This window comes from Mastigoproctus giganteus, chromosome 5 (assembly GCF_048544385.1).
Source record: "Mastigoproctus giganteus isolate SK-2022 chromosome 5, ASM4854438v1, whole genome shotgun sequence".
Taxonomy (NCBI): domain Eukaryota; kingdom Metazoa; phylum Arthropoda; class Arachnida; order Uropygi; family Thelyphonidae; genus Mastigoproctus; species Mastigoproctus giganteus.
Genome location: NC_143579.1, coordinates 208,011,880 through 208,034,991, shown reverse-complemented (window position 1 = coordinate 208,034,991; position 23,112 = coordinate 208,011,880). Strand labels below are relative to the sequence as shown.

General features: G+C 38.1%; 1 protein-coding gene across 1 annotated transcript in view; it reads right to left on the bottom strand.

The window, feature by feature from the left end:
• Nucleotides 1-11,701, bottom strand: part of LOC150086043 (mitochondrial ribonuclease P protein 1 homolog) — a 31,824-nt gene extending 20,123 nt beyond the window's left edge. Inside the window, exon 1 of the mRNA XM_090373672.1 lies at nucleotides 10,787-11,701. Coding sequence (XP_090229798.1) covers nucleotides 10,787-11,654 — 868 coding nt within the window. The 5' untranslated portion in view covers nucleotides 11,655-11,701. The remainder of the gene's footprint in view (nucleotides 1-10,786) is intronic.
• Between the last annotated feature and the right edge of the window lie 11,411 nt (nucleotides 11,702-23,112).

The following is a 23,112-nucleotide window of genomic DNA, read 5'->3' as shown; positions in this document are numbered from 1 at the left end:
CCTAGAAACCCTCGTGCAATGCAAAATCATGCAATATAAACAACAGGCCCTATGGGAAAAATTGGGTTAGGTGCTGACCACCCAAGATTGAACACACATTTGTAACCAAAACATTACCAAACACAATAAATAATCGTAATACTTACATATTTTATTACGACTATTATGTAATAAAATATTGCTAATGCTTTTGCTTCTATCGTAAGCAAACTTGTTTTTTGTTTGATTTTCTATCCAAACAGATGATAGCCGATCCATCTCTTCCAATTCTTTGTCTTAATCTAATGGATTTTAATTACACTTTGAGTTGTTCCTGCTATGAAAGTTGTTTTTGTTTTCTCTGCATTCTTTGTAATTCTCGGCGTTGCCTCATTTAGGTCTGTAGCACGTGCAATATCACATGGTCTTTCATTTCGCTCAAAGCATTTCACAATTTCATATTTTTTCTCTATCGACAGAGGCGAACTGGCCATAAGCCTTACCGGGGAAACCCCGGTGGGCCAGAGACCAGTGTGATTTTGGTCATAAACCATAGTATGAGGCCACTACAAATATTCCCGGGTAAAACCTTTGACCCAGTCCACCTCTGTTTATCGATATTGCTTTTCTTTTTCCTCTCTGAATCTGTAGTGTCTTCACCAGGATGCTTCCTTTTCACACCTTTTAAGTATTTTACTCATTTTTAGGGAATAAAGCACAATTACAAAATGAGGAGGCAAGCTTGATACACATAAACAAAGCTGTGCACGCACGTGTAGCAACCGAGTAAACAACACCATAAAGGCAGATATACACTATTAACACCTCACATTTTACTAAAGCACATTTCTGGGGTTACTACCATAAAACAATAAAAACAATTTCCAGTTGCGTTTCTGCTAGTGGAATCTGTTATAAACTGGTAGTAAACTCGATCTAATTGCATTTGCGATTATACCGATAGCTTGAATTGTGTTCGTTTTTACGTTATTATGGTGAAATGTGTTTCCCCCTTCACTGATATAAAAAACATAAATACATTTTCAGAATCTTCTGTTCATTCCTATCATGTTGCTTTCGGTTGGGTTGATTCTGTGTTTGACTGCCATTTCTTGTAAACACAAAGGCGAATCGTGCATAAGCAAATTCGGTTCGTGTTATATAAGATATTGTTTCCCTATTTATAAATCGTGTATGATTGAATTCGTGTAGTGTAAACATGTGTTATATGAGGACTGACTGTACCTTTTCTTACTCTTAATAAAGCAAAAGAGGTATTACACCAGGTACATATATAATGTTTATTACTTTTTTTTTAGATTTTTTATTATATTTTACTGCTTACACAAGACAAATATATAAATGCATAATTTTATTAAGAGTTAAAACAGGTGCATGTATATTTGCATGTGCACTAATGCTAGGAGCATAGTAAATAAATTTGAAGTACTAGTTAAGTCATCAAATGTGGACATTGTAATTATATGGAAGATATAGTGCCACTCAGACATAAGGGATGCAGAATTTGAATGTGAGGAGTATGTACATGTACAGGATTAAGCAACAAATCTCACCCAGATTTAACAGCTGGATGTAAACTACATGCCAAGACCTCTTTAGTACAACATGTACATTTCCATTTATTTGTACACAATTATTACATATATATATATACAATACTTACATGAAGATATATATAAATTTTATATACATTAACATTCTCATTACACATATATAAGACATTACATTTGATCTCCTGGTGCAATGCGTACGTGTATCCCAGAGTCAAGTGGGGGCTCCTAGTCAAAAGCCCATCTCCACTTAGTTCATCTGTTTTAGCATAGAACCTCAACAAATCTAGCCTAAAAACACGTGTGAGGTATTTTACCACTGCCAATATAAGACAGCTGCTGCCCGGTGCCCTTCTCTAGGCCCGGGTTTATGTTATGTATTTGTGCCGAATGCACACGTCCCGCTTGTTTGTTTGTTTTTTTTTTTTTTTTTTTTAGGAGCATTAGCAACTAAGGCCATATTGCTCCGGGATATGCGGTGGTCATTCCCTGACCTTTCCGCATCCTCCGTATTTGGTGGTGACGGGCTCGAACCCCGGTCTAATCAAGAAGCGTGTGCTATGCACTGCTGCTCCTTCCCACCTGGTTACAGAGGCGCCCACACATGTCCCACATCCACTGGATGTAGTGCAATACCAGTGGGTGTCAACAAGTGAATTACTAGTGGAGAACTTCCACAAACTATCCTCACTGCCACCGAGAAACAGTAATTATTATATTAAACAGATATATATACAATACTTTTTTTAAATATGCTCAGAGTCTTTGAATTCCTGAGAACCAAGAAAACAACATATAACATACAATGGACAATTAACAACACTGTCTAGTCTGTCTGCTGGAACATTCAAACCTGTCGACAAGCACAATGAGATAGCTACTAAATGATTCTCATAAACCTTGTGTTTCACAGAAACCAATCTTTATAATAACAATTGGCATAAATCTTGTCAATAACAATTGGCAAAAATCAACGCAATAACAATCCATATGTCAACACAATAACAATTAACCTAAATCTTCTGTTTACACATAAACCTTTTGTCTTTTGTGAAGTCAATTCCCAGAAGAAGCTGAAGTTCTTAGCTGAGTCCTCAATATGAAAACTGTTCTTGAGAAGGTTTGCAGAGCAGTAAAGTTATTATGGTCTTCAACTAAGATATTTACATTGTTCTCTAATAAGTTTGGAACCGCAGACATTAAATCTGCTCTAGGTTGAGAGTACAATGGACAGTTCAGAAGTACATGAATCTATGTTTCATATTCCCCACATGTGCAGTATGGATCAGGCTCCAGGCCACACTCAGCCCGGTGGGACCCATGCCCTGTTAGCAGATAAGAAGTTGTCATAGAAGGCCTAAACCATGGAATAACTTCAGGGGTTGTTGAGAATTCCACTTGTGCAATATACTTTCTTGTTATAAGTCCAAATTCGCTCTCATCCCATCTTTTTTGCCAGACAACTTTTCTTCTCCCTTTTAAAGTACATGTACAGAAAGCAAAGATAGGGTAGAATGGGGGTATGCTCTTATTTAAGGAGTACCTAACATCTAAGGCAGTGCATCCAGTCAACATGATGGCCAGTGCAATATTGAGTCAGTTTGATGTGACATAAGTAAACGGGAAAAACAAAAATGATAGTAGGAATGTACTACAGCCTAATGGGACTAATGCATTAATAGTTTCTGTAGGCAGAAGAAGTTGTACATGATTATTACACTGCTTCTATTGAAATATGCTGCAGCCTATAAACCAAGGTGACAAAGATCGCAACCCTGCTCACTCTCCATGGAACAATGCAAATAACATGGGCCATGTTAGGGTTACTAGGAGTAAAAACAGTTTGGTTATTCATACAAGAGCAAGAGTTTTTGAGGATTTATTGGATGACTGTTTTATACACCAGTATGTTCTCACATCTGGTGAGTATGAGCTTGGCATACCCAGGGTCCTGAGCTGGATATCGTCATTCTTCTCTTTCTTGGTGATTCCCTTCTACTTTTGACTCTCTCTCTCTCTCTCTCAGGGTAACTCTGGAATTTTTTTTTATTTTTTTTTTGGCTGGTGCAGCATAAGCCTCAGGCTTCCTTTCACCATATAGGGGCACCTCCGTAGCCAGGAGCAGTAGTGCGTAGCACACTCTTCTTGATTAGACTGGGGTTTGAGCCAGTGACCACCAAATACAGAGGATGCGGAAAGGTCAGGGAATGACCACTGCATATCCCCGGAGCAATATGGCCTTAGTTGCTAATGCTCCTAAAAACCAAATAACAACACCATATAGCTAATAATAATAATAATGTTAGAGAGGCAATGAGAGTAAGCAATATTCTTGATCTGATTATCAGCACTGATTCTTCAAGCATTAAGAATAATTATATAAAAGAACTAATAGGTGGCAGTGCTCACTGTTGTTTTTTTGTTTTTTTTTTAATGAAAACACCAAGCACAAAAGCTATTAGAACCTACAGTACCTTTATGGGCTGACGGTTGAGATGATGAAAGAAGATACTTGTTGACATTAGACTTGAATTTTTCTGTAGATTGTAATTTTCAGGAAATAAGTATGAAAGGAGGTTGGTCCATAAAATGAAAGTTGAATAAATAAATGAGGAAGAAGAAGAAAAGTTGGTTCTGTAAGTTTGAGTTTGGACAGTAAAAGGATGCTGACTTGCTGTAGCATGTGTTCGGATTGATTTGGAAGAGAGAACAGAAATTATAGTAGCCGATTGAGAAGAACAGTGCCCATGAAAGTACCTATAAAAAAGACATGCAACAGAACATCTATGAGACAGAGACTTTGTCACAGAAGGGTCACATATCTATCTCTATTAGGTAATCCCTAATAGAGATAAATGCTGCTAGGATCGGAAAACTGCTAGATTGGGGGGATACAAGGACTAATAGATTAACAGTAGCCACTGGCAGAGGTGAAAGTGATTCTTGCACTGCTTCTATTGGAATGAGCCGCAGCCTGGAAAATAAGATGCAGGATATTTCAGAGACTGCTGGGAATCATTGGGGTACAAGTAAACACATGGGTTGTGTTAGGGTAGCTAAGAAAAAGAACAGGTGCATGTATACTTGTGTGTACACCAATGCTAGGAGTTTAGTAAATAAATTTGATGAATTTGAGGTATTGCTCAAAACATCAAAGGCAGATATTGTGGGGATTTCAGAGACGTGGTGTCACACAGATATAAGAAATGCAGAACTGGAATTTGGGGAGTACAATGTCTACAGAAAGGATAGACAGGATAGGAAGGGAGGAGGGGTTATGCTATTAGTTAAAAAACACATAAAATCCAAGGAAGTGAAGCCAGTCGACATCGCTGGACAGTGCAGTGTCGAGTCAGTTTGGTGTGACATAAGCATTGGGAGATCAAAATTGAGAGTAGGAGTGTGCTATAGGCCTAATGACCCTGATGAGTATAATAAGAAACTGTTCGGAGAAATAGAGTGGGCCAGTAAATCAGAGAGTCTTATAATGGGGGATTTTAATTTCCCAGATATTGACTGGAATTTGGGGGCTGGTCACTCACACAGTAGCAAGGCTTTTGTGGATTTATTGGATGATTGTTTTCTACATCAGCATGTTCGGGAGGCAACTAGAGGGAGTAATACTCTTGATTTGATTATCAGTAGTGATTCTTCATGCATTAAGAATCTGCAGATAAATGAACCACTTGGTGGCAGTGATCACAGTGTGCTGAAGTGGGAGTTACTCAAAGAGGTAACTACCATTAGGGGTAAAGGGAAGGGGTATTGCTTTCGTAAAGGCGACTACAATGGACTGAGACAGTATTTAAATTCTATACAGTGGGATCAACTGATGATATTGCCAACAGCAAATTCAAAATGGGAAGCATTCAAAGAACTTATCGTGGAAGCTACTAGGCTTTACATACCAACTAAGAAATATTGTTCAAGGTTTAGGCCTAAATGGTTGTCAGATGAACTAATGAGGCATATGGCAGAGAAGAAAAATGCATGGGATACATACAAATTAACACGTGACACGGACGCCTATGATAGATACAAGTTGATCTGTAACCAAGTTACAAAGGAGGTTAGGCAGGCGAAGGCAGATTACGAGAGATCCTTGGCAAGGGATGCGAAGAAAAACAGCAAAGAGTTCTTTACTTATGTAAACTCTAGAAGGAAGGGGATGAATCAGATTGGTCCACTTGAGATCAATGGGTCAACTGTTGATGACCCTGCTCGGGTAGCTAACAAACTAAATGAATATTTTGCATCGACATTCACACATGAGGAGTTATTCAGCGAGGGGAATGCCAGAGGTGTATTCAACTCTAGCAGTAAGCTAGAGAATCTTGTAATAACTGAGAGCAAAGTGGAGGAGAAATTGTTGAAGATAAACACAAGAAAGGCACCTGGGGTGGATGGGATCTATCCAGTTATATTAAAGGAGGCAGCAAAGGAGGTAAGCAAACCCTTAGCCATAATTATGAGAGCTTCCTTGGACTCAGGGGAGGTACCCATTGACTGGAGATGTGCAAATGTGACCCCAATTCACAAAGGGGGATCAAAGGCTGACACAAGTAATTATAGACCTGTGAGTTTAACTTCTGTTCCCGGAAAATTAATGGAGGCACTGGTGAAAGAAGCACTGCAGGATCATCTAGACAAGACTTCAGTTATAGCTAGGACACAGCATGGTTTTGTTAAGGGGAAGTCTTGCCTGACCAATTTGATTGGATACTATGATGCAGTCACAAAAGAACTGGATGCAGGGAATAACTTTGATATTATATACTTGGATCTTAGAAAGGCTTTTGATACTGTTGCACATGGAAGACTGCTGCACAAATTGGAGCAGTGTGGCATTGGAGGCAAGTTGCTGCTATGGATAAAGGGGTGGTTGAGGGGGAGAAGACAGAGAGTGGTAATCAACGGACACTGCTCATCGTGGACTAATGTTATTAGTGGAGTCCCTCAGGGTTCAGTATTGGGGCCTTTATTGTTTTCTGTATTTATAAATGATATTGATGATGGTATATCAGGCTTAATGTCCAAGTTTGCAGACGATACGAAGGTTGGCAGGGTTGTCAAGGACACTACTGACACTATGCTGCTGCAACAGGATTTGGAAAGGTTGAGCAGATGGGCTTCGAGGTGGCAAATGAAGTTTAACATTGACAAATGTAAAGTACTACATATGGGAAACAGCAACCCCAGAGCAACGTATCAACTCTGTGGTACTACACTGACAGTGGTAGAGAATGAAAGGGACCTGGGGGTGGTGGTGCAGGCAGATATGAAGTTCTCTGAGCAGTGCAGACGAGCTGCAAGAGTAGCTCATGGTGTATTGTCAATGATATATAGGAATTTTTCTAGCAGGGATAAGGAGGTGATTATTCCCTTGTATAAGGCAATGGTCAGGCCACACCTAGAGTACTGTATACAGGCCTGGAGGCCTCATTTCAGGAAGGATGTAGAGCTGCTGGAACGAGTACAGAGAAGGGCAACTAGATTGGTGAATGGGACAAAGGGGTTCTCTTACGAAGAAAGGCTTAAGTTTTGCAAATTACAGTGTCTGTAAACTAGGCACCAGCGGGGTGATCTGATAGAGGTGTACAAAGCCTTGAATGGTTTGAGCATGCTCAATGCTGATGGGATTCTTCCTCTAGCTCAGAAAAATCACCTGAGAGGGCATAAATTCAAATTGAGGAAAGACAGATGTAGGATAGATGTGCGGAAATTTGCCTTTAGCCAGCGGGTGGTTGGTGGGTGGAACAGACTTCCATCCCTTGTCGTGGAAGTTGATAGCCTAAATAAGTTTAAGGCTCAGCTGGACAGGTATTTCGAACGAACAGAGGGGTGAAGTGGAAGTGGTTATTTTTATTTATTTATGTTACTTTTTTTTTTTTTTTTTTTTTGGCTGATGCTGCATAAGCTTGCTTTCTTGCATCAAATGCCTCTACTAATGCTAATGCTAATGCTAAAAGGTCAGGGAATGACCACTGCATATCCCCGGAGCAATATGGCCTTAGTTGCTAATGCTCCTAAAAACCAAATAACAACACCATATAGCTAATAATAATAATAATGTTAGAGAGGCAATGAGAGTAAGCAATATTCTTGATCTGATTATCAGCACTGATTCTTCAAGCATTAAGAATAATTATATAAAAGAACTAATAGGTGGCAGTGCTCACTGTTGTTTTTTTGTTTTTTTTTTAATGAAAACACCAAGCACAAAAGCTATTAGAACCTACAGTACCTTTATGGGCTGACGGTTGAGATGATGAAAGAAGATACTTGTTGACATTAGACTTGAATTTTTCTGTAGATTGTAATTTTCAGGAAATAAGTATGAAAGGAGGTTGGTCCATAAAATGAAAGTTGAATAAATAAATGAGGAAGAAGAAGAAAAGTTGGTTCTGTAAGTTTGAGTTTGGACAGTAAAAGGATGCTGACTTGCTGTAGCATGTGTTCGGATTGATTTGGAAGAGAGAACAGAAATTATAGTAGCCGATTGAGAAGAACAGTGCCCATGAAAGTACCTATAAAAAAGACATGCAACAGAACATCTATGAGACAGAGACTTTGTCACAGAAGGGTCACATATCTATCTCTATTAGGTAATCCCTAATAGAGATAAATATGTGATCTTGTCTAGAAATCTATGTGTCACTGAAGATAAGCACAGAAGCATCCTATTTGTGAGATATAAGACATGACTGAGTTTTAGGAGGATTGAAATCAACTAAGTTATCTTTTCCCTACTAGAGAATTACCTGGATATCAGCATTTAAGGAGTTGGAAGTGGATATTCGAGAAGTTGAAGCTGTCAATCACTACATGGAATTGTGATGGACAGGCTCTTAGCCCCTCCTACCTGTTGCTTTCCTAGCAATGATTGGAAGCTCTGGCCTTTTCAGTATACAGTACTTGTTTCAGTTAGTATTTATTCTCCCCCTTGCCACTGGATTAAAGTCCAGTAATTAGCAGCCTATCAAAGTAAAGTGTGGGAGGAACCAAGCCTGTGCGTCACTGCATCACGCCACACTTCCCCAATGATTGCTCGGAAGGTATATCATATTCTAAAGATTAACCAGAATCCCACTAGAAAAAAAAAAAATTCACAAGCTAATTACAAGGATACCTAAAGCACCAACATAAATTTCATAATCTTGCCAACTTCGCTTACCCTTTGGATATTCTACTGTGTACTTGTACCTTCATTTCGTTAAATTTAAATATTTTTCTCTTAATACTAGTTTATTTACTTATGAGGAGCATTCAATAAATTATCTACCTAAGGTACTTCCCATAATGATATTTCAATGATTCATGATTTATCATGTTCCTACATATCTCAACTTTAATCACACTAATTTTGATCGCACTGTTTTTAGATTGTGCTGCTGTAACAGAAAGAAGACACCAATTTCAAATTATAGATTTGCCAAAATTGGATCATTGTTCATTCATCAAGTTTCTCACCAAAGAAGGAAATGAGCCAAAGGCCATTCATGAAAGGATGGTGGCTGTGTATGGAAACAGTGGGTGTTCACAGTACCAGGTGAAATTCTGGTCAAAACAATTCAAGTGGGACAGAGAATCCACGTCCAGGAAGGCCCATGACAGCAACCACTCTAGAAATGTGCCAAGCTGTGGAAACCTTTGTGCTGAATGAGAGATTTTAAAGGTGACCCAAATCTCTAGGGAATGTGACACATCTGTTGGAACAGTTATAACCATCCTCCATGAATATTTGGGAATGACTTAGTTAAGTGAAATTCAGTGTTGTGAGGATAATTTAGAGCTTTATTAAAGAGATCCTGAAACTTTCATCTCCAGAATTGTTAGGGGTGATGAAACATGGGATATCACAAGGATCCTAAGACCAAGCAAAAATCAATGCCTCCAAAAAATTTCAGACACAACCTTCAGTTTGTTTGTTATTTGGTTTTAAGGAGAATTAGCAACTAAGGCCATATTTCTCCGGGGATATGCAGTGGTCATTCCCTGACCTTTCCACATCCTCCGTATTTGGTGGTCACGGGCTTGAACCCCAGGGGCTTACATCTGGTGAGTATGAGTTTGGCACACCCAAGGTCCTGAGCTGGATATCATTATTCTTCTTTTTCTTGGTGATTTCCTTCTACTTTTGACTGACACACACACACTCTCTCTCTCTCTCAGGGTAACTTGGGAATTTTTTTTTTTTTTTTTGGCTGGTGCAGCATAAGCCTCAGGCTTCCTTGCACCATGTAGCAAATAATAATAATAAGAAGAAGAAGCGTGTGCTATGCACTGCTGCTCCTGCCCACCTGGCTACGGAGGCACCACAACCTTCAACTGGCAAGATTATGGCCACCATTTTTTGGGAGATGCTGAGGGAATTTTGTACATTCGCTACTAGAAACACAAGCAGACAGTCACTGGGGAGTCATATGCATCCCTACTGTACAACCTAAGGAATGTCATAAAGGAAGAATGCTGTGGAAAACTTTCCAGAGGTGTGCTGCTTCTTCAAGACAATGCACCAGTCACATCCTGTTCCTGCTGCTTTGAGAGACTGTGACATTACAGAACTTACCCGTCCACCTTACAGGCTGGATCTGGCCCCCAGTGATCATTTCCTGTTTTGACATCTCAAGAAAAACTTATGTTGACGTCACTTTACTGATAATAATGAACTGAAGTCAGTTGTTTCTGCATTTTTTGATGGACAGGACAAAGAATTTTATTTGTCAGGTATTTCTTCATTTCGAACAAAATTGTACAAGCGTACTGAAGTTCAAAGCAGATTTTTGCCTCCTTCAAAGGTAAGTAGATAATTTGCCGAACACCGCTCACATGTTGTGAAAAAAAAGTTTACAACTGTCGTTAAAATTCGCAGAATCACTGCTCTTTGCCTTCACAATGTTGAAATGCAAATTCTATATCTCTAAACAAACAGAAATCCTGCACACAAATAACTGCCTAAATATATACACTTCAAGGATGTGTTCCTCTTACCACATGCATTAAATAAATTCATGAAGTGGGTGTGTGCAAAATAAAAAGCATAATTACCAAATAAAAATGGCACTTCAGAAATTGATTACACAGCCTGTGAGTGCAGAAAATATTCATTTAAATTCCTCCAAGAAAAGTGAAATTGATGAAAGAAATGAAGAATTTTTTTTAAAAAAAGCCTTATGCTTTTTAAGCTTAGCATCATTTTGTCAGAACTGACAACAACACTATAACAGTGATCTTACCTATAACATACACGGCATCATGATCGTATTCTTCTAATACAACGTTTGCATTTGGTGAGAGATACACAATTTTATGCTTAGGAAATATGTCCAAATAACTCTTTTCATGTAACTTTATGAAAACCTCATCCAAGTTTTCTTTAACGTTCTTGTTTATGTGTTGTAAAGTTAAACTGTCCAATTTTACATTACAAAAATGTATATCAAATGGGCATGAGTTTGACCTGTTAAAAGAAATTAATGCTTGAATTTGCAGAGCGCAATATTTACATTCCTTCCTAGACATATATTCATCGTAATCCAAATCGATCACAATTTTCTGTCCAAAGAGTGTTGCGTTTGCTAGCCTATAGTTGTAGAAGTTAAGAACTGATGCTTTCGATATTCTCAAGAACATACAATTATTCCATAAACCATAAATACTAAAATCAGCCAAATCAGCAAACTCAGGTTTCGGTCTAAGTTTTTCATTTATCCTTTGGCTTCTAAGTTCCTTGTCATATCTTCCTTGTAACTTTTGACATTCCTTCGTTCTAAGAAAACATAAATACTGTTTTCTTTCATTTTTGGTATTCAGTTCTAACAATTCTACCATGTGATTAACTTTTAACTCTGTAGGTACATCATCACCAGATATTTTTGCATATTCGTACTCCATACATATCAGTTTTACTTTGTTTTCTTTATCAACATCCCCATCAAAGAGCTCTTCGAACAGAGAAGCAGCTGCAATGAATTTCACTGAAGAATCAACGGTAGAAAATCTGAAATTTGGAATATGCCATTCCTTAGAATTTAGTACACAAACGGAGTTAAATAAATAACGTTTATACACAGAATATAAACGAAATAAGTGAATTTTCCACATATATTCAGTCAGACGAAAGCTGCGCGAAAAATAATTATTAAAAAATAAAACTCGTCGTGTTAAATTTAAAACATACGGAATTCTTTTATTCAACATTCCGAAGTGCTCAAGACTTTTAGTTCACGTTTCAAACTGCAGTAGTAGTACTACATATCTTACTTCTCTGTGTATACTGTACTACCAAACCACAGACTCTGTGCCTTAAACGGGTCCGTCGCTGCGCCGCCTGTAAGAACGTTAGCTGTTACTGGCATGAAAAAAAAATTACACTGGTGTCCAAAACTTAAAGACCAGTCAGGTTTTCACCTGTAGCTTCTCATAGAAGTGTCCTGGATATGGGAAAAACAACCTCGCGAGGTACAGAAATGATGAAGGAAACAACACCGACACACAGAGGCGGATTTAACGGCGGGCGCACCGGGCGCGCGCCCTGAGCCCCGACTTCTGAAGGGCCCCGAAACCCCAACTTTACACTTAACGATATCTTATATAACACGAACCGAATTCGCTTATGCACTATTGGCCTTTGTGTTTACAAGAAATGGCAGTCGGACCGGAATCACCCCAACACGATAGGAATGAAGAGAAGATTCTGAAAATGTATTTAAGTTTTTTATATCAGTGAAGGGGAAACACATTTCACCATAATAACGTAAAAACCAACACAATTCCAGTTATCGGCATACAGTAATCGCAAATGCAATTAGATCGAGTTTACTACCAGTTTATAACAGATTCTACTAGCAGAAACGCAACTTGTTTTTAATTGTTTAAAAACGGAAATTGTTTTTATTGTTTTATGGTAGTAACCCCTAGAAATGTGCTTTAGTAAAATGTGAGGTGTTAATAGTGTATCTCACCCTTTACGGTGTGTTGTTTATTCAATTACTACATGCGCGGAGCTTTGTTTATGTGTATCAAGCGTGCCTCCTCATTTTGTAATAGTGCGAGCGATGAATCTGTTTAAGGACAATGCAATTGTCATATTTCCATGAAATCCTCAAGAGGAGGCAAAGTGTCATTGGAGAGGTTCTTTGTTAAAGTCGCACAAAAAGAAAGAGTCAACAGATAGCATTGATTCCGTTAGTGACAGTGAAAGTGGTCCTACCATATATCCGATTGCTTTACGTATATTAAATTTAAATATTAAAAATATGAAAAGGTATGTATGTATTTTGTATTAATCATTTTTACAGTATATGAATATTTTCGAGTTTTGGAACAAATCAACTGGGTTTCCATGATTTCTTATGGGAAAATTCGCTTTGATATACGAGTGGTTTGGATTACGAGCACGTTTCCGGAACGAATTATGCTCGCAAGCCAAGGTACCACTGTATATTGCATATTGTTGAAATTATATTAAGATAAAATTAATTCCTGTTGTTACATCAGCGCCTGGATTTTCGTAGTTTATGAATAATTTTTGAATTTAATTAATCATTAATTTATTGCACTATAACGAAAAATCTTTTCTCTAGTATTCTAATCATTCAGACTATTATGACTTTTCATTGGTAGCCTACCAATGGTAGCTAAAAAAAATGAAACGACATCTATCAGGGGCTAGAAAAACGACGCCAGCAAGTTGCCAACCAACAGAAAGGAGCATTGGACAAATTTATAACTGGCGCTGGCCATTCAAGCCATCATAATTCGAGCAACAATGAAGATGAAGAACAAGGAACTTCCATCATCCAACAAAAGGAGTTAGTTCAAGTTGAAAATCAAGGTATAGAAGAAAGCAACAATGATGAAGAAGATGAAAAACCAGTTAACCGTCAACCAGGTGAAAAACCAGTCGAAAAAAGTATAGAAGAAAGTCCATTAGAAAATATTGAAACGCAAATGGAAAATATTCCATTCGAAGTTACACTAAAAGATATTGCTCTGTGGCCTAACGTTTTATCTAATGAAATGGTCGAATTTCTAATTTCAAATAAACCAAGAAATATAGGCGATATAACTACACTTAGATTGGTCTATAAACACGGTGATCGCATTTACTACAGAGGCTTGTGTAAAGACCATTTTTACAGAAAAATTTCGAATGGTGAAAAAGAAGAAAGGACGTGGCTAATTTTTTTCCGAAACATCCAAATCAATTTATTGTTACCCATGCAAAATGTTTTCGGGATCAAAGTCTAAGTTGACTACAGGGTTCCAAAATTGGAAAAATATTGGAATAACTTTGTCCGAACATGAAATGTCAAAAGAGCACATCTCTTCAATGTGTACATTATACAAGCGCTCCTCTACGTTAAATCGCGTTGACGTTCAAAATCTGCAAATTACATCGCAAAAAGAAAATTATTGGAGAGAGATTCTGCGAAGAATTGTATCCACAATAAAATTCCTCGCAAGTTTGGGCATTGCTTTTAAAGGCCATAACGAGAGTGCAACATCTTCGAGAAAAGGCAATTATTTGACTAGTTTAGAGTATTTGAGCGAATATGACGATTTTTTAAAGTTGCACTTACACAAGTATGGAAATCAAGGTAGCAGACATGTAAATTACTTATCGCATCAGACGTGTGATGAACTTTTGCAAATAATTGCCGATTATCTTAGGGCACACATTGTGGAGGAAATGAAGTGCGCAAAATATTATAGTATTATTTCAGATTCTACACCCGATGTTGCGCATGTGGATCAACTTACTTTTGTAGTGCGCTATTTATCAGAAAATGGGAATGTTAAAGAAAGATTTTTAAAGTTGTTCCCTAAGAAAGACACGATGCGGAGTATCTAGAAGAGACAGTTTTATCTACCTTGCAAAATTTGCCAGTAGATATAAAATATTGCCGTGGACAATCGTACGACAATGCAGCAAATATGTCGGCCAAGTACAATGGTCTGCAAACAAGAATAAGCCAACATGCTCCATCAGCAACGTTTATTCCGTGCTCCAGTCATTCACTTAATTTAGTTGGTTATATTGCTGCAGGGAGTTGTAGTAATGCTTCCAGATATTTTTTATTCGTGCAAAATTTGTTTGTTTTTTTTCTCCGCATCAACGTTTCGATGGAACCTGTTATGCAATAAATTGGATAAAGGTTCTTATACATTAAAGAAATTGTCAGATACAAGGTGGTCTGCTAGGGCCGATGCAGTTTTAGCGTTAAAATGTGGCTACAAAAATATAAAAGAGGCATTAGATGAGATATGCAATTCCACAAAAGAAAAAAAAATTGCTGTTATTGAAGCAAAATCATTACTTAAAGAAATGAATGATTATGAAACTGCTGCAATGACAGTCCCATGGAATAAAATTTTGCAAAGAATCGATGCAACGAGTAAATCTTTGCAATCTATTGACTGCACAATTGTTAAAGGTGCGTCATTATTAAAAAGTCTAGAAATTTTTATTAATGAAAACATAAGACATAATTTCAACGAAATCGAATCAGAAGTTAAAGAACTAACAGATAAAACATTTGAAGATGATCCCGAGCGAACATCTACAGAAAATCGAAAGGAATTTTTTTTACATAATGTACTCTACGTAATATGCGATCATTTAACAGCAGAACTGAACAGACGCGGAAAAATCTATGAAAATGTTAAGTAATTTTAGAGTTTTTTCCTGTTTACATTGTGTGTAGAAGAAAAGAAAAAATGCGTTAATAATTTAATAGAAATTTATAAAGATGACCTTGATTCCAACAATTTTAAAGATGAGTTGGAACAGTTTTTAATCTATTTAGATGAAGAAGACAAGCGATCAATTAATAATATATACAAAAAAGCATTAGATATGAAAGCAACTTTTCCAAATGTGGAAATTATTTTGAAAATTTTGTTAACCATGCCAATTTCAAACACATCGGGGGAACGCTCATTTTCTTGTCTAAAAAGAGTAAAAAATTATCTAAGAAAATCAGTTTCAGAGGAAAGACTAAATAATATGGCTATTTTATATATAGAGAGCGATTTACTTAAAATTACTGATTGTGATGAGATAGTTAATAAGTTTGCAAAACGAAAAGCAAGAAAAAATTTATTTAAATATTTTCACATTTGTAATTTTAATTTCAAGTAAAATTCTATGATTTTTTTTGTTCAAATTTCTGATTGTTACTCCTATTATACGTATACCATCATTAATTATACTCTTACATATGTTCAACTATTAGTTCAAAACTTTGTGATTATTATTATGCTATTATTAATTATATTATACATATATTATATTCAAATTTTATTGGAAATAAAACATTAATAGTACATAATATTTTTTATTAATTTAAAAAAACAGTTAACATTTACTTTTTTTTTCCCCTGTCTCTCTCTTTTTTTTTTTTTTTAAGGGGCCCAAAATTGTCTTCTGCGCCCGGGGCCTCAACCTACCTTAATCCGCCTCTGCCGACACAACAACGGAAACAAAACGGTACAGAGGGACTTTATTCAAAAATGACATCATAGCACTGGCTACCATGATACAGATGCATCACTGACAAAGATGGAACAAAGGGAAGCGGTGGTCCTCAGTAGGAGATATGGCCACCCCTAATGTCGATGCAGGCTTTGAACCGCCTGTCCATACTTATAACAATGTTGTTCATAAGTTCTTTCGGTAACATCGTCCATTCCTCTGTCAGTGCCATCTTCAGCTGGTGAACATTTTCTGATGGGTATAGACGTGCCGCTAAGCATCTCTCCAGAGCATTCCATATGTGTTCGATGGGATTTAGATGGATGGAACAGGCAGGCCAATCCAAACGAACAATGTCCTCACTTTCCAAAAGCATATCAACAGTTGCAGTGCGATAGGGGTGTGGCATTATCATCCATAAACACGAACTCGGGGTCAGTGGCACCTCGGAATAGACTCACACGGGGAAGGATTACCTCAGTACAGTAGCGTTCACCGGCTACAGTACCGCCGTCCAGTATCTGGAGTTTTCTACGCCCTTCCAAGATAACGCCTCCCCCAGATGAGAACACATCGACTGCCATATCGATCCCTTTCAGTGATGTTTGCAGGGTGATACTGTGTGCTAGCCTCTCACCAGATCAGCTGATATCCAGAACCACCGCTGAGATTGAATCTACTCTCATCAGTAAAGAGTACCTTACCCCATTGCACTACTGTTAAGTCCTTGTGTTCGATGCACCACTGTAAACGGTGTCTCCAAAGGACAATTGTTAAAGGGACACAGCACACTGGCCGTAGGGCAAACAGTCCACCTTGGTGGAGTCGCCTGGCAGTAAATCCCGATATCCTGCGTCTTGTGCTCCTGTGCAGCTGGTCTGCAATGGATCTCACTCTCTGGTGTCTGTCGCTCTTAGCCTGTAGGAGTATATAGCGGTCATCATTGGTCGTTGTTTTTCGTGGACCACCATCACTGGTCCTTCGAACAGCAGTACCTGTCGTTCTGAAGGCCGACAACACAAGTGAGATGATGCTATGGGCGAAACCGAACTCTGCAGCCACACACCTCGCACTTTGACCTTCCTCGAGCTTCCCAATTATTCGACTCCAGGTAAAGTCATCCAGATGTTGTCTACTGGCCATTTCGTTGTCTGTAGAACTGTATGAAACCAAGCGAACGTCTGTAAAAATCGTGCTCACCATTCGTTAATTTGCACATATTCTACTGAACTGCTGCTTTTATCTGTTTATGTGAGCCCTCTCATCACGATTCAAATGTTTACATGTGTACAAGCTTTCTACCAAACGGCTACAGTTACGAAAATAGCCAGGGGCTGTTTCGTTTGATTTTGTGGTTGTAACCTTTAGAAATAGTGTTGGTCCTTAAGTTTTGCACATGAGTGTATTATATTAGGGCAGTGGTTTTCGACCCTTTTTTTAATAACGGCACTCCTAAATAATTCGTTTTCTTTTCATTGCACCGCTACCCAATTTTCTACCTGTTAGATCCTATTCTCTCTGGATATATCTTGTTCAAAGAAATGTATCACCCTTTAAAATTGTAATTGTCGTCCGAATAACGTAAGTATATGGCAATTTTTCTTTCAGATTGCATCACCTAACATTGACACGCGTAGATGATGATGTAATGTTGCATCAGCTGCTACTTTCAGCTATATAAGCACACTCTGCAAGAGTTGCAATCATTCCTTGCTTGTGCCAGGATGGCGAGTTACGTGCAGTTTACTCCACGAAGAAAGAGTGCTATTATTGCTTTACGTGAGGAAGGATGTCTTACCGTCATATTGCTTACTTGAAATCAGTCGACAGTGAGTAGATTTCTTTCCAAACACAAGAATACTGGTTCTGCTGATAGCAAAAAAGGAACCGGAAGCAAACGAGTCTCTACGCCAAAACAACCACCCTTTTGAAGTGCTTATGCCTTAAAAACCGTAAAGCTTCGTCGTCTGAGCTGAAAAGAGAATGGGAAGAACGTACAGGAGTGGTAGCAAGTGCAGTAACAGTCTGAAGACGCCTCTTCAAAAACGGACTTGTAGCCCGTTGTCCTAAGAAGAAGCTCCTACTCACACAAAAAATGAAAAAGGCCCGATTAATTTTGTGTAAGGAGCATGTCAAATGTACCCCCGAGCAGTGGCAGTCAGTTATTTATTGGGATGAGAAGTAATTCAACCTGCATGGCTCTGATGGGAGACAAACGATTCGCCGCAGATGTGGTGAAGAATACCATCCAGACTGTATGGTATCTACAGTGGAATTCCCTACCAGCCAAATGGTATGGGGAGTGCATTTCGTACGGCGGAGTAGGTCACCTGCAGTTTATAAAAGGTTCCGTAAATGCCAATGGATACCTGGCTATATTTAAAGGCAAATTGCTGCCAACCATTAGAGACCATTTCAATCTGCCAGGTAACTGCATCTTTCAAGACGACTCTGCTCCTTGTCATCACTGCTGTTAATGGTCAGGGAATCACTGCATTTCAATCACTAGACAAATCGCCGCAAAAGCTAGTCGATCGAAAGATCATTCCACCTTCCGATTCACTGATCGAACCGCCAATGCAGAGGATTTGAATAGCGGTGGTCCTTGTGCAGTGAAAATTAAAAATAGGACAGATACAAGCACTCCAATGCAAAGCCACATCACTAACAAAAAGTAAGCTTAACCAGATTACATGTCTGCGCGGGTAGCACAGTGGCATCGTCACCGTCCTCCCCACACCGGGTGGAAAAGGCCTGGGTTCGAATCCCGATGACGCGAGGAACTTTAATGGACTATTTTCACTCAGTGTCTGAGTTAGTTGGTCTCAGGCGTATTTGGCAAGGTTTTTCTCCCCAGTAATTGGGGTTTTTTCGTCCAGCAAAACAGGCAAATCAACCATAGAACATACGCAATTTACAGACCCAAATACGGGTTAATGTATTTAATTACGGGTAACCCTAAAATAATAATAATAATAATTAACCAGATTATATAGACAAATAATAAATTATATATATATATATATATATATACATTGAGTGATAACTGAATTATGGCCACCCCTATGACCCGTTGACCACGTGAGGGACGAGAGTGTGGAGTTAGTCGACCTATGTAGCATAGATAAGGTGGCAGTGTTTCAATAAGTAGTAAAATTCCGAGCGTGATGGGTAAAAAAAAGGATTTATCGGACATTGAAAAAGGACAGATTGAGGGAGCTCAACGAGCTGATGCCTCGATTTCCCAAGCGGCTGAACTAATCGGGTGTTCGAGAGCCGCCGTTGTTAAAGTATACGAGGACTGGCGTCAAAATGGTGAAACAACGACTCAACGGCAAAACTGCAAAGGTCAGCGAAAGGTTGATGTTAGAGGTGAGCGCGGGTCCGACGACTCGTACAGGTGAACAGGCGTAGCACTGTTGAAGAGTTGACTACTCAATAACAACATGGACCAACCTGGAACAATATCTGGCATGACCATGCATCGCACGCATGGGCTACACCAACAGACGAACACTACCGCATCCTCTCCTAACCAAGGTTCATCGGCGTAAAAGACTCGACTGGTACAAAGATCATGCAAGTTGGATGTTAGGAGACTGGAAGAAGGCGTGCTGGTCGGATGAGTCAAGTTATTTATTTATTGCACACCGTGGATGATTGTGTACGGATTTGGCGTCAACAACATGAGACTCTTGATCCATCATGCATCGTATCAAAACTGGAGGCATGTGGAATCGGTTGTATGGTGTGGGATATGTTTCACTGGCAGGAACTTGTACCCCTGGTGCATGTGGAACAATGTATCACTGTTCTTCACTATCGTCAACTTCTTGCTGACTGTGTATACCCCGCTATGTTACACTTTTTCCCAAATGGCGATGGTGTGTTTCAGATAACAATGCGCCGAGCCATCGGGCACTTGTTGTGCAGGAATGGTTTGAGGAACATAGTTCTGACTTCCAGCATATCGATTGGCCTCTGAACTCTCCCGATACCAATTCCATAGAGCACTTGTGGGACACTATGGAAAGGCATATCAGGCGTCTGGATATACCAATCACCTCCATACCTGCAGTGCTAGATAGATAATCGTTTCGCTGCTTTTCGTATGACAGGGTATGCGATTTTAATTATTACGAAAAATGTAACATCAGATAAAAATAGTACCTACTTACTTGACTACAAAACAAGACACTAACTTGTTTTCGCCCAGATTTTCATAAAACTATTCGTTGAGAATTTCGAAGTTGGTCTCGCTCGCGAAGCGTTCAATCAATAAAACAATTCTGTATTTTCTCTTAACGGTTTATTAAACGAAACGTATATACAAGACTCTAACAATTGTTTAACTTAGAACTTAATAAGTGAACTGATAACTTAGTACTAAAGAAAAATATTTACAACATGATGCGAAGAACCCTTACTACGAAGAGTTCTCTGTGGAGGGGACGCAGGCGTCATCCAAGCCAAGATAAGGGACAAAGAAATCCATAATTGATGTCTTTAATGACTATTACTGTTTAATGACAGGGTCAAGATTAATGGATTATTTTAACGATGTTTCAAAGAAAAAATCGTTGAGGAGGCTTCCATCCTGCAATTAATTGATAATGACTGCAATTTACTTAACTTTTTTTTTTTACAGTTTCTGGCAGCTAGCTTATTGTCCCCCCTCCCCTCTGGTTTGCAGATAAAACCGCTCTTGTATGAATGGCATGAACAATATGAACTGTTTCGGCGAACTGTATGGACAGTGTAACGGAACCTGTGGCTGGACGTCATAAGCAAGTTCATTGGATTTAGGTAGACTGTGCTAACAGTTATCAGTGAGATCATAGTATTGACCAACAGCGCTAGATTTGAAGAGGTCTACATTGGAAGGTGAGTGGAGGTTGAAGAGCTTCTTCCCACAGGGAACTACTGACGAACGACGAGCTGCACGGATTGTATCAGATTACGTGCGGGGCACTGAACGAGATAGGTAATAAAGAAGGTTCAGATGAGAAGATTTTAACAACCAGTTCTTGAGGAAGCATTGCCCTTATAAAATTCAAGCCTGGATCGTTTTGAGCAGAATGCCGATGACGGGAAGAAAAACTGTGTTGTCAGGAAGATTGTTAACTAAGGTATCGCCTCGTATAAAAAATTTCTGTTCGACTGGAAGAGAAAGGCGATGCTACTCACGTTTCGACGCTCTCATTAAGTGTCAGTTTTCTATAAAGCTACAGCTAAGGACTTCATCTGTAAGATGAATAACAATTAGTTCCGTATTATAATTTAAACATTATTATTAATACTTTAGTATGTCTGTTTCATTTATTGTTTTAACATGAAAAATCGATGTTAAAGACAGAAATATGTTGAAACAACATTAAAATGGTTTAACTCGTCTAAACATTTTTAAACATGTTTAAACTTCATATGATGTTTTCACAATACTGTGTTTATGATCCCGTTTCGAGCGAATTTTGGGTAGTGCAAAGTTATTCAGATGGCGTTGCATTCGCTTGGTGGTTGTCTGAATGTTTTTATTAAAGAAAATTGTGTAATTATGTATATACCTTGCCTTAATTGGTTTTATAACTTAGGAAATGGAACAGAATAAATTGAATAAGCCAAACAGAAGTTTTTATATGTTAAGTAGAGGTAGTTTAGCATTGTGTTTATTATCAGGTAAATATTTGTTTCTTTTTTGTGTTGTTTGGTATGATTTTTTTTAGACTTGTTTTTTAGATTTTGTAAAACAATTGATTACATGATGTAACAAAATTTCAAACAAAGTTTTTCAAACAAAGTACGCAGCGTTACATTTCAGGCGTGTTCGATTTTTTTTTTTTTTTTTCATTTTCTGTGATTAATAGAAACGAAAAGTAAATATAGTTATTTTCTTATCAATTAATCACTAAGATTATAACTTTAGAACACTTAATAAAACTCTAGGTCTCCAAACTTATAACCATTTAACTTAATTGCCACTGTATAATATATATTACTCTCTTCCCGTTTTACAATTTTTTAAAGTATATTTTATCTCTGTATATATTGTATCTCTTTACAAGCAACGTCGCGTTCACGAGTCTTTTATAACAATACACGCGAGGCGTGCACGGCCTGTTTAAAGCTTAATTAATAACGTTGCATTAAAACTACATTTAATCTATTTTTTTTCTCTCCCCCGTACAGTTTGTATGGAAAAAAAAAAAAAGGAAAACATAATTGCCCGATTACGGTTTGTCCGATTTTAATGAAATTTTATTTGGTTCAACAAATATTTTCAACAAGCCTAAACAAAATTTCATGAAATTTCGTCCCTTGAAGTACCCCTTTTGCATGCGGACGGACATGACGAAGACAACAGGCGTTTAGCATATTATTATTATTATTAACCATATGGTGCAAGGAGGTTTATGCTGCACCAGCCAAAACAAATTGAGTACCCTGAGAGAGAAAAGTAAGAGGGAATCACCAAAAAAAGAGAAGAATGATGATATCCAGCATGGGACCCTGGGTGTGCCAAGCCCAACCAGATCTGAGCCCCTGGGGTTAAATATATACAAACGTGCCTAAAAAAATATTGTGTTTATATATAATTTTTGTTATTTTCTTATGAATTTGGTTATGCTTATTCCGAATATTACCTTAGTCAGACTGTGTTTAATTTCTGCACAGAACAGAATATTAATCTTTGCTTGAAGCAAACAGCAACCCCCCCCCCCAAAAAAAATTAATAATTAAAAAGTGGAAACCTTAATCGTACTAATAATAAAAAAAAATGCTTAAAAATATATGTTAAAACTCCAGAGAATGCCCTTACAAAATGGCATCGAGAAGAAGGGGAAAAGCAGTGATGTATGGTTCATAACTCTGCCCACTCATTGCTTTTCCTCCTCTTCTTCTCGATGACTGGATGGTGGATGTCATGTGATGTAACAGTATGTCGGAGCAGAAAAACAACAAAATTAACGGCAAAATGGCAATTTATTCGGAGCAGCAAGTAACATAAATGCAAGTTATTCGGAGAAGACAAAATGGCACGTAACATAACAACATCTCAGAGTTAAAATGAAGAAAAATTAACAC